This window comes from Capra hircus, chromosome 26, assembly GCF_001704415.2.
Source record: "Capra hircus breed San Clemente chromosome 26, ASM170441v1, whole genome shotgun sequence".
NCBI lineage: Eukaryota > Metazoa > Chordata > Mammalia > Artiodactyla > Bovidae > Capra > Capra hircus.
Genome location: NC_030833.1, coordinates 12646540 through 12658056, shown reverse-complemented (window position 1 = coordinate 12658056; position 11517 = coordinate 12646540). Strand labels below are relative to the sequence as shown.

Here is an 11517-nt window from a genome sequence, read left to right as displayed (position 1 = left end):
CTTTGACTTCCCCTCCTGGAATATGAGAGTAGTTCATGGTTTTCTTCAGGCCCATGTGGCCTCTCCGCTCCCACAGGTCACTTTTTCGTATCTCCAAGACTTCATCTCCTCCTCCAGGAAGACTTTCTTGATGCCCATAGCCAGGTAAGGGGTCCCCCTCCTCAGAGTTCCCCGGAATGCATCTATCGCACCGAAGTATTTAGCACATCTGTATTATCCTGCTGGCTCTACTCCAAGTGTGTCACAAATCCAGCCCAGCTGACCTGCTTTCCTCTCTGCACTGTTATGGGGTCTAGTTTTAACAAAGGAGCCAGAGTGATCCTCTAAGAACAAGATGATGTAATTCTTCTCAAAACATTTCTGCCATTTCCCATCTCAGAATCCAAAGTCCTTAGCTTGCCCATAAAGCCCTCTGGGCTCCCCAATACCATTCTCCTCCTTCACAGGTCCGGTCACATGGTCCTTCTTCACCCACCCCAAGTCCACTCTTGCCTCAGGGCCCTTGCACCTGTCATTCGCTTTGCCTAGAACCTTTTTATCCCTGCAACTCCTCACTTCCTACATGTTTTATCTTATTTGACACCAAAACCCTAAGGCAGGTACAATTACAGTCCTCATTTTGCATGAGAAAACAGACCTGGAGAGATTGATTCCTTGAAACCCTATTAAAATACCTGCACGTCTCTGCTCTAGTCCCTTGTTCCACTTTATTGTCCTTCCAGACATTTTATGTAATGTTATTGTTTATTCCCTCTACAATGTAAGTGCAAAAAGGAAGAGTTATGTCTTTTTTGTTCATTCTGCCTCCAAAATAGTACCTAGCATATAGTAGGCACTCCAGGATTTGACTGTAGCCTGCCAGGCTCCTCCGCCCATGGAGTTCTCCAGGCAAGAATACCGGAGTGGGTAGTCATTCCCTTCTCCACGGGATCTTTCCAACCCAGGGACTGAACCTACGTCTCCCACATTATAGGCAGATTCTTTACCATCTGAGCCACTAGGGAAACCATTGAAATGAATAAATGCTTCCATATTTCTTTTGTCCAGTTCCTTGGATGTGGAGCCAGCATCTTATTCATCTTTATAGCCAGTGAATTAAATGCTCAATAAATGTCTGTTGATATAATCAGAGAAGGAAAACTAGAGAGCCCCGCAATATAAGTAAGCTGAAGCAAGAATTAATGGTGTTAAAAATCCAAGTATTTTAAAATACGTTTATTTTTTATTATATTTTTTACATGAAACACTTCAAGAAAATAATTACAATAATTCAAATTCATGAATGATTCAAATTCATACTGCAATCCCTGGATTCAATAAATATCCTTTCTAATTATACCCAATCAATATTAGAAATGTATGCAGACACTAAGTCAGCTAACAAAGTAAGCAAAATAACTATATAAACTATAAATCTCAGGAATGGGGAACATGCATGATCAGTTAAGTCACTTTGCCACTGTGTTTTTTTTAAAAAAACATGATTCACATTTCCTTCAACCATACATTCATTGCCGAGTGTTAAATTAGACCACTGATACTAACAACTTAAAACTATGTTCTTTAAAGAAAATTCAGTTTAATACAAAGAAATTCAAGAGGAAAATTTCAGGACCCTTGATCAGAAGTTTTCAATACCTGTCATACTACTCTGGTATACACAAAGGTTCAAGTAAGGCTGAGGAAAGAAATCTGTTTCCTTTTCCCATTGAAGACATGATTCAAGAAACAGCTGAACTACATACACACTCTGTAGAAACTAGCCATCCATCCACACCTTGCCTTGGACTCATGACATAAGTAACTGAAAACATTTTAAAAGCCTTGGCCAACATTACAAAAACAAAACATTTAGAGTAATACTATTTATGAATATAAGCATCATTGGGTTTGGTTTTTTTTGCCTGCTATAAATACTAATCTTTGAAAAGCTACAAGTGAGTTCCCACTGTGGTTCTTTTCTGGTGTGGGAAGCTGCAGGTGTGCACGGGACGGTCTACTGATTTACCTTCTCAAAATATTCTCTGGAAGCAGTTGGATGGGGCTTGATCTGAAAATACAAAAACATTTCACTGTAAGTGACTTCATGATCTCAAAAGGGAGCAGAAGGACCCCAATTTTTAACCTACAGTTCTTTAACTTTTAAAAGATTGGTCTGTTTCCTTTAAAATACATGGATGAAACTGACATGAACAGCATTCCTGGGGCCTGGTCCCACCCCCACCTGCAGCAGCTTCACGCATTTGCACACCACCTCCACCCTTGCTCCAACGTGGATATTCCAGGCCAGCAGCCCTTGAGGCAGTGAGGACCTGGGACCCTCTTGGCTGGGCTCCCATTGCTTTTGGGAAAGAAACCTACTGTAGGAGACTCGGGTGTCCAGTTGGCCGGGCAGACTTCTCCATGGGTTTCAACAAACTGGAACGCCTTCACCAAGCGGAGGGTCTCTTCCACGCTTCGGCCCACTGGGAGATCATTAACGCTCAGATGCTTGATGACTCCATTGGGGTCAATTATGAAGAGACCGCTGCATAAAGAGTCATCCTCATCAGAATATCAACATCACCAGAGCTAGAAAGACTCTACTTCTACTCTGCCTTTAATTCTCCTTGATAGAGCATTTATTAAACTCTATCATGTGCTTAAAAACCAGGTTTTCCTTGTACAGAAAGCTTATCATCTCTTACTGATGACAGATGCTTTGACAAAGATACGACTGGACTAGGCCACCACGGAAAACAGGCAGTGTGTTCACATTCACAGATTTGACCGGGATGTCTCACAGTATCTGAAGGTCACTGAACTACACAGAGCAAAGACTTCTCATTAGTGATGCAGTAAGCATTCTTTGGGCAGCTGTATCAAATCTTGGCAAGAAACCATAGGCGATTGAGAAGGGACAGAGACGTATTTTATCTGTATTCTATAAATACATATGAGTGAATTGAGTATCGGGGAGAAAATCCCATGGGAAAATTTACTGGCCTTAAGTCTAGGCAAAGCAGAAATCTAAAGGAAAACAATGCCATCACTTTTGTTTATTTTTGGCTACCCTGAGGTACAGTTTATATAGGAAAGACAGAATGAGTGCTTAGTACTCTTCCATTATTAAGTTTTCAAAATAATCAACTGGATTCCTGGAATTCTTCGAACCTTGGATTTAAATATATTTGATGTGTTTCAATCACTTACAGTTCTTATTTTGATCCACAGATTGTCCAAGCCCATCACCGTCACTTAGCAGCAATGTAATGAGGTAACCCACCGCCCTCGGGTCTGTGCTTATCTTCTATACAGGTGAGGGTGATACTCTGACTTATGCAGAGGTCATAACACTCAAGAGGTTTCTAACAGTCCATCTTTAAAAGGGTGTGGCATCCCCAACATTGATCACTCAGGAAAAAGGCAAGTTAGAAAAAAGTCAGAAGATAAAAAGGTTCTCCCTCCCTGGGCCTGGACTTAGGGGGTCTAGGCTCTGAGGCTAAGGGGCCCTGGCGCGTGTTCCTTCTGGGTGCAGCCAAGCTGGAGTCCACTGCGTAGATGCAGAAACGGAGAGCTGGGCTGGAGATGGGCCCACAGCACAGTCTCCAGAAAGAAGGGCTTATCTTACAAGCCAGACTCGACCCCTCTCCCTTTGTCAGTCCTAACAGTAAAACCAGTAGGGAGGTAACTACAAAGTTTGTGAGACGCTACAGGGGATTCTGGGAGGAAAACACCGGGACTCTTCCCTTGCCAACGCTGTCAGAGCTAGGCTTCCATTTATTAAAGGAAGGCAGTAATCTCCTTGGAGTCAAAAGGCCCAAGTTCCCAGGTGGTTCCACAGCCAAAATTCCAGTGTACCCCCAGCAGGCGGAAGATCAGGTACAAGGGTGGGCAGGGTCAAGCCAGCCCCCAACAAAACTGTGAGGCCCTTCAAAGTAGGATCCTCGCTTGTGTCCTGGTGGTCAAGTTCTGTCCTGTCCCTCCTTCATCAGCAGCCATCACAATGCCTAGGTTCTCGTCCCACCCAGGAAGGCGGAAGGTCTGGGACGGGGCTCACAATAGCTACAAGGACCTGTGGCGCAAACTCTGTAGCTGCCTCACCTTACTCAATCCTCACAACCAACCCAGGAGGTACATTCTCATTTTAACTATGGGGAGAAAGGGACTCAAAGGGTTAAATATCTTGCTCAAAGTCATACACAGCTATTGAGCAGCTGAGCTTAAATTCAAACTCTGGTCCAGTTCCAGCGCTCGTACAAGATACCAACCATACCAGGAAACTGACTCCTACCCTTGCCGGCTCCCTCTGCCCCCCGCCCCCCGATCTCTAAGCAGTCTGATGGCTTCACTGCGAGGAGTGGCTCCCACGTGGTCAGGAAGAGTAAAGCAGTGTGACCATAAGATGTGGTACTGGAGACTTCCGTGGTGGTCCAGGGGCTAAGACTCTGCATTCCCCAATGCAGGGGGCCCTGGTTCAATCCCTGGTCAAGGAACTAGATCCCATGTGCTGCCACTAAGACCTGGTGCAGCCAAATAAAATAAACAAATATATATTTTTTAAAAGGGTATGATATCCTTCTTCAGAAACAGGCCCAGGGAGACGCAGGGGGCACACATATCATAGTCATTTCTGAAAGACTGCCAACCCTCAAAGGAGGCATCCACTGATGCTTATTACAATAAAAGACAAATTAAGGGTCTGGGGTTCTAAAAATTCCCTACCCAGGCTTCTGTAAATTCCCTATGAAGTATGATAATGCTAAACACAAAAAACAATTTTAAATTCATACGAAACGGATCTTACCGTAGTGCAAGGCCGGGACCTTCTAACAGCACACCATAGTCTCGGGCAATCTGTTTGGTCAAATCTGACAAGAGTGCGATGTTCATATGGCCCAAACCACCATTCTGATAAAAATACAAATAAGGCTGGTGGTTACACTGTGGCTCCCACAGCCTCCTCAGCCAGGTAACAGGACGACTGACCAACACCAGCCAGACAGCAGGAACTGAGCACCCACAGCGGGCCGAGTGCCGCTTCTAAGAGGAGAAGATGCTCTGCTGCCTCATCTCCTCCTCCGGCAACCCAGAGTAGCTACTATCATCATCACCATTTTACAGATGATGAAACTGAGGCACACACAGGTTGAGCAACTTGCTCCAGGTCCCAGCTAGAAAGGGGCAGAGGCAGGATTTAAACCCACCGAATACTACAGACTTTTCTAATTCTTAAAGTATCCTTTTGGTTGAAGATTCATTTCTGAAACATAAAGATGGAATAATAATAAAAAAAAAAGAATACTTTGACTAATTTGATATTTGATAGTCCAACATCATAGCTAGAAACTGATTCTCCCAAGCAAGTTTTGAGGCAAGAATACTGATCATACGTAAGAGTAAAATCAGAGAACTTAACTACTGTCCCACCTGCCTACAGGGTACCAGGATCTACAGGGTCCAGGGATCTACAGGGTCCAGGTGAAGAGGGGAGACAATGGAATCCAGCTGTTTCCCCTGTCCTGCTGAGTTTGTTCTCTGTTACTGGTTGGAAAACACAAGTGTAGCGAGGAGTAAATACATGCAGTGTTACAGGAGACATGGATAGAGCTTAACAGAATCTGCCAGTAGGTTAGGACTGACAGTCCATTTCAGACTAGCCATGCTTTAACAACTTCTAGGTTGGTCTTTCATGGGATCCAGCAGTTTTTAAGCTCACAAGTGCAGAGGCGGTGTGGGTATGCGTGTACCTTCCTCGGCGTGTTTATCCAGGCCAAGTGGCTGAAGTGGGAGTCCACCGACACTGCAACAACTTCACAGTTCACATCATGAAATTCATTGGCTTTGTCACTGAAAGCAATAATTTCTGTAGGACACACAAAGGTGCTAGGGAAAAAGGGCAGGAATTCTCATCAGAGAATTTTTTTTAGAAGACTTTTAAAATCTGAACAACAGTTGTCTAAAGAGTAGTTCTATTTTTCTTAAAGGAGAAAAAGGCAAAAGGGTTAATCGTCCTCACTGGACTCCTGGTCACAATGATACTCCAGTTTAAAAAAAAAAATTAACCAACTATTTTAAGAATCATATCAAAATATAAGGGTGGCAGAGACATACTCCAAGAATAAAGACACATTTTTATTTAAATAAGTAGCTTCATGAGAAAATTCATTTTATTATCCTTACTTTTCTCATTTCCCCGAGACCAGTGGAAATGGTCTCCCTGACAGGCTTACAGGAACCACCACTCCAGAGTTGAACGTGGGCTGGAGGGCACGTGGGTTTAGTAATGCAGCTCCCGGGCTGCAGAGCCATTAAACAAGAGCCACAAGGCTTCTCTGGTGGTCCAGTGGGTAAGAATCTCCTTGCAGTACAAGGGACATAGGTTCGATCCCTGATCCCAGATCCCACATGCCACAGGGCAGCCAAGCCCGTATACTGCAACTATTGAGCCTGCGCTCCAAAACCCAGGAGCCGCAACTACTCAGCCTACATTCTGCAACTACTGAAGCCCAGGCGCCCTAGAGCTCTTGCGCCGCCGCAAGAGAAACCACTCCCTTGAGAAGCCCAAGCACTGCAAGAGAGAAGCCCCCGCTCACCACAACTAAAGAAAGCCCACGTGCAGCAACTAAGTCCCACTACAGCCAATACATACATACCTACATCTTAAAAAAAAAAAAGCCATATTAAAACCCATTAGAAGGAATGCCACTCCACCCCCTATACTTATCTCTTGTGAATTAACTACAGATGCAAGCTGTATCAACAAGACCATCAGTGACAGAGTCAGCAATAACCCTCCCCTTGACAAGAGTGAAGATAGGCAGTGTCAGTGGGGAGGCAGCAATCTTCGCTTGCGCGCAGAATGATGTTACAGCATCACAGAAAATACACTTACAAATCCAAAGGATAGAAGAAGAGCACCAAATATTTCCCCTTAAAGTCATCAAGGCTAATTTCTTTGAACTCTCCGCTGACGACAGCTGTACCCTTAAAATAGGGTGCGTGCTGGGTGACGGCGGGGGCACGGTATGAGGAACCTGAAAAATACCCCAAAAACATGCATATAGTTCATTCGTTAAACCAACTACCTATCCAATTTTACTCAAACCTCTCCCAGTAATCAGTAGTATAATTAAAAGGTTCAGTTTAATTGTACATCTTACAAAACTGTTTCTCTTTCCATAGGTCTAGACTGTACACTAATTCAAAGTGCTATGGAAACTAAAGAGACAGGAGGGAATTTCCTGGGAGTCCAGCGGTTAAGACTCAGTTCCTGCTTCAGGGGACACCAGTGTGCTCCCTAGTCGGGAAACTAAGATCCCACGTGCCGTAAGGTGCGGCCAAAAGGCAAATAAATAGATAAAAGAAGACAGGAGAGTGTAGGGATGGATGAACATAGAATTAAGGACCAATGAGCCTGAAGGTGGGTTCTAAGCACGGTCTGGATTTTTGCCAAGACCAGGGCGGATGGCACAAAGGAAGGAGCAGGGCAGGTGTGGGGAATGGGCTATAGCAGTTTGCTTGATGTAGAGAACAGGTGTGCGTGGAAGGAAGACGCATGGGGGACAGAGCAAGGATGGTGGAAGGCCACGCTGAGAGGGCCCTTGTGTATCAGACGGATGAGTCTGTTCTTAAAAGGAGAGATAAAGGAATCACTGGAGGCTTCTGTGCAGGAGCTGGGTGATGCGTTGGCTGTTCTTAGCAAGATTAGTCGGGCAGGGGAGAGTGAGAGGAGCAGGGAGAGCCTGATGTTAGGAGGTGACTGCACCTATCTATTGAGCGGTGAGGCGGGCAAGGTACGGCAGGGGGGACAGAAAGAAAGGAAAGGATGCAAGAGCTGTGTCAGGACTGCAGAGGCCAGGCTTCAGGCTGGGAAGGCAGGACAAAGGAGGCCAGGTGTCAAGATGCCTGGCTTCAGAGACAGGAGGAGCTACTGGGAGCTGGGGTTTGGGACAAGTGACAAGGAAAGTTAAACTCGTGTCATCAAGCTGATACCAGAAATTCCTTAAAGCTCCGAGAAAACTATAAATCTTTTTAGAACACTTCACCAACAAACAAAGGTTTTGCCAAAGTACACCCCCCACCCCCACCCCCTGCAACCAATACAAGTTAAATAGTCTTTTTAAAAGGTGGGACAAACCTAAAGGAGGCCTCTTCAAATGCCACTCATTATCTGAGGCTGTGCCGAGCAAATCTCATACTTTAGAATGGAGTATAAATCTCAGGAAACAGCTGTGTGCCACTCAGATCATGGAGGAGTCCAAGAGATTGGCCTAACGTGGCCATGCAGGTCTGAATCCTAAAGCCTCCGGAGTGGCTGCACGGTCGTCCCCAGTCAGCTCACACCTTTCACACACAGCAGGCCCAGAGACCTCTGACTGTCCCCACCCTCCTTTCATGTTCCTCGACCCAGGGAATTAAAACCTCTGGAGTCAACAAGGAAATGTGACAGTCTGCCTCAGTGAGTCGCAACCCTTGGCTGCACAAAACATACGATGTTCTGGTCCCACCCCAGAGACTGACTTAATTTGTTTGGAGTGGGACTAAGAAAGTGGTACGACAGTAAAAACTCCCCCCATGAGTCTAATATATGGCCATAGTTCAGAGCTCCTGTTCAGAGGTGATAAATGGTTCCATTATCTGATTCAAACCAAAGCATAACAACACTTACTGGTGCTAAAGGAGAATTTTGCTTGATCAGAACCAGACCACAATGCATTTGTCAAGCACATTCTTCGAGAAGCAGCAGGCCTAAGGGCTGCAGAGGCAGAAATGCCCCAAGGAATGGCACTCACATGTCGGACGAGCTAAAAAGAAAAACACTTTATATCAGAACGTATTCCCAGAATGGCGGCTGAAACCCTGCTGAAAGGGCATCAGGCCAGTAGTGGCCTCTGCTGGCCTTATTCCTATGAACAAAAACTCCAAATTGCAAAAGCATGGATTGAGTCTACACGTTCTTAAAACTCCCTTCTGCTTTCTTATCCTTCAAGACTGTAAAGGAGACTGGGAAGACAGGGAGATGCTGGTCAAGGGTACAACGTTGCAGTTACGGAGGATGAGTAAGTCTAGAGATCTAATGTACAAGCAGGTTGACTATACTTAATAATACTGTATTGAAGTTGGAAATAAGAGAGTATTATTATTCTAACAGAGTAGACAGATGCACTCATCATACACACAAAGGCTAACCATGTGAAGAGATGTTAATTAGTTTGACTACAGTACTTATTTCATTACTTATATCATGATGCACACTTCAAAATGTAATTTTTATTAAAAAAAAAATATAGGGAATTCCCTGGAGATCCAGTGGTTGACTGTATATGTATATACCATATACATATATAATTACCGGGTTGGCCAGAAAGTTCATTTGAGTTTAACCTGAATGAACTTTTTGGCCAACTCGACACATATTTATTAACGGGAAACAGAAGACTGAAAGGCAGAGGGAAATTACAAGAATATGAAAATTCCATGCTTTTAAAAGGAACCCCGAGCACTCAGACCAGGAGATTGGCCAGGCTCTGTGTATTAAGCTCTTTACCAGCAGCTACGCTGGGCATGTTCTACCATATCAAGGTTTTCCCTTGGAAAAGACAAGGCCGTTCTGGCCCACAGAGAAACAAATAGCAAAGTTCAGCCTCTGGGTGTCTGACAGGGGTCAAGTGAAACGTTTGCTCAATTTCAGGGTCCAGCATGACTCGAGAACAAAGAGCCTGGGTGGAACCCCACCACGAGAAAGGGGACGGCGAGCAGCCAAGAGCCTTTGGCACTCAAGGACTTTGATTACTTTGGCATGTTGGTGTCCATCCAGCATTTAAGGGGATGCTCACGGAAACCCTTGGGGTAGGCAGTCTACATGCTAAGGTAAGGAAGTTATCTGAGGTTTGGAAAAGAAGGCAATGGCCCAAGGTCATAGAGTCATTTATAGAACCGGGACCAGCTGACAGCTCGCCTGCATCCAGAGCCAGGTGCTTAGGCAGAGAGTGGGCTGGGGTCCCACCACTGGGAGAGAAGCGGGATTTGGAAACTGAAACGCAAGGCCGGGGTGGGGGCGGGGGTGGGCGAAGGGCGGCTCTGCGCAGGCGCGGGGAGCCTGCCTTAGAGGAGGCGGCCCCTGGTCCATTACCCTCTGACATCCTCCAAGCAGGGTGAAAGGCTCCCAGGCCAAGGGAAGTGGCACCCCACTTGGGAAGCACGTTCTCGAAGCCACCGCAGGGTCTCCGCGCCTGTGCCCCGCAGGCAGCCACTCACCGAAGCCCGGAGCAACCTTCCCGCCGCGGCCGCCATCTTCGGTGTGCAGGGGACCCGCGGGGAAGACAGAGACGTAGAGGAGGCGGGGCATTCGGGGGCGTGGCCAGGGCGTGGCCTCGGCGGGCCGGAGCAGGCCCGTGCCTGAGACCGGGCGTGGAAGAGCTACGACCTTCTGGCCGGTTTAGGGGCCCTCTGCCTGATACACTTCTCGGTTGTGGGGTCCCTCGATCCCACCCAGAGGATTAAGTCCTGTTAAAACTCCTAAGTAGCTTCATGCTTGGGAAAGCGATACTTTGCCTCTGTTTGTCGCCCCAGGCTGAAAAGATCCAATCCAGGGCGGGAAGATAGATATTTCCATATTTGCTACTGATTTAAGAACTGACTCATTTGAAAAGACCCCGATGCTGGCAAAGATTGAAGACAGGAGGAGAAGGGGACGACAGAGGATGAGATGGTTGTAGATGGGATCATCTACTCAGTGGACATGAGTTTGACTGAACTCCCGGAGTTCACTCAAACTCAACGTCCATTGAGTCGGTGATGCCATCCAGCCATCTCATCCTCTGTCGTCCCCTTCTCCTTCTGCCCCCAATCCCTCCCAGCATCAGAGTCTTTTCCAATGAGTCAACTCTTGGCATGAGGTGGCCAAAGTACTGGAGTTTCAGCTTTAGCATCAGTACTTCCAATGAACACCCAGGACTGATCTCCTTTAGGATGGACTGGTTGGATCTCCTTGAAGTCCAAGGAACTCTCAAGAGTCTTCTCTAACACCACAGTTCAAAAGCATCAATTCTTTGGCGCTCAGCCTTCTTCACAGTCCAACTCTCACATCCATACATGACTACTGGAAAAACCATAGCCTTGACTAGACGGACCTTTGTTGGCAAACTAATGTCTCTGCTTTTGAATGTAATTAATCATGAGTGCAATTCCAGGGACTTCTCAGCGGCTGAGACTTGGTGCTCCCAGTGCAGGGGCTGGGGGTTCCATCTGGGGTCAGGGAACTAGAGCCTACTTGACTCAGCTAAGAGTTTGCGTGCTGCAACTAAGACTTGGTGCAGTCAAATAAATAATAAATGTCCTCTAAAAAATCATTAATGCAGTTTTTCTGTTAGTAAGCCAAGCTGAAGAAGGAAATGGCAACCTACTCCAGTCTTCTTGTCTGGAGAATCCCATCGACAGAGGAGTCTGGCAGGCTGCAGACCATGGGATTGCAAGAGTCAGACACGTCTTAGCAACTAAACCACCACCACCAATAAGCCAAGTGGGTCAGACACA

General features: G+C 46.1%; 1 protein-coding gene across 1 annotated transcript; it reads right to left on the bottom strand.

The window, feature by feature from the left end:
• PRDX3 (peroxiredoxin 3) lies at positions 1201-10321 on the bottom strand. The gene is made up of 7 exons (XM_005698533.3): positions 10240-10321; positions 8651-8786; positions 6875-7016; positions 5730-5865; positions 4787-4890; positions 2362-2527; positions 1201-2050 (listed from the first exon to the last, which is right to left on the bottom strand). Exons 1-7 carry the CDS (start codon positions 10273-10275, stop codon positions 1997-1999), a joined length of 774 nt encoding a protein of 257 aa, XP_005698590.2. The 5' UTR covers positions 10276-10321; the 3' UTR covers positions 1201-1996.

What these genes read in the sequence shown, in the direction of transcription:
- PRDX3 (XM_005698533.3), bottom strand. Translation starts at nt 10,275, where the DNA reads ATGGCGGCCGCGGCGGGAAGGTTGCTCCGGGCTTCG. An exon ending in GAAGGTTGCTCCGGGCTTCG is followed by an intron (nt 8,787 to 10,239) that starts GTGAGTGGCTGC and finishes TTTTCTTTTTAG; the next exon opens with CTCGTCCGACATGTGAGTGC. An exon ending in GGTCCCGGCCTTGCACTACG is followed by an intron (nt 2,528 to 4,786) that starts GTAAGATCCGTT and finishes CTCTTTATGCAG; the next exon opens with CGGTCTCTTCATAATTGACC.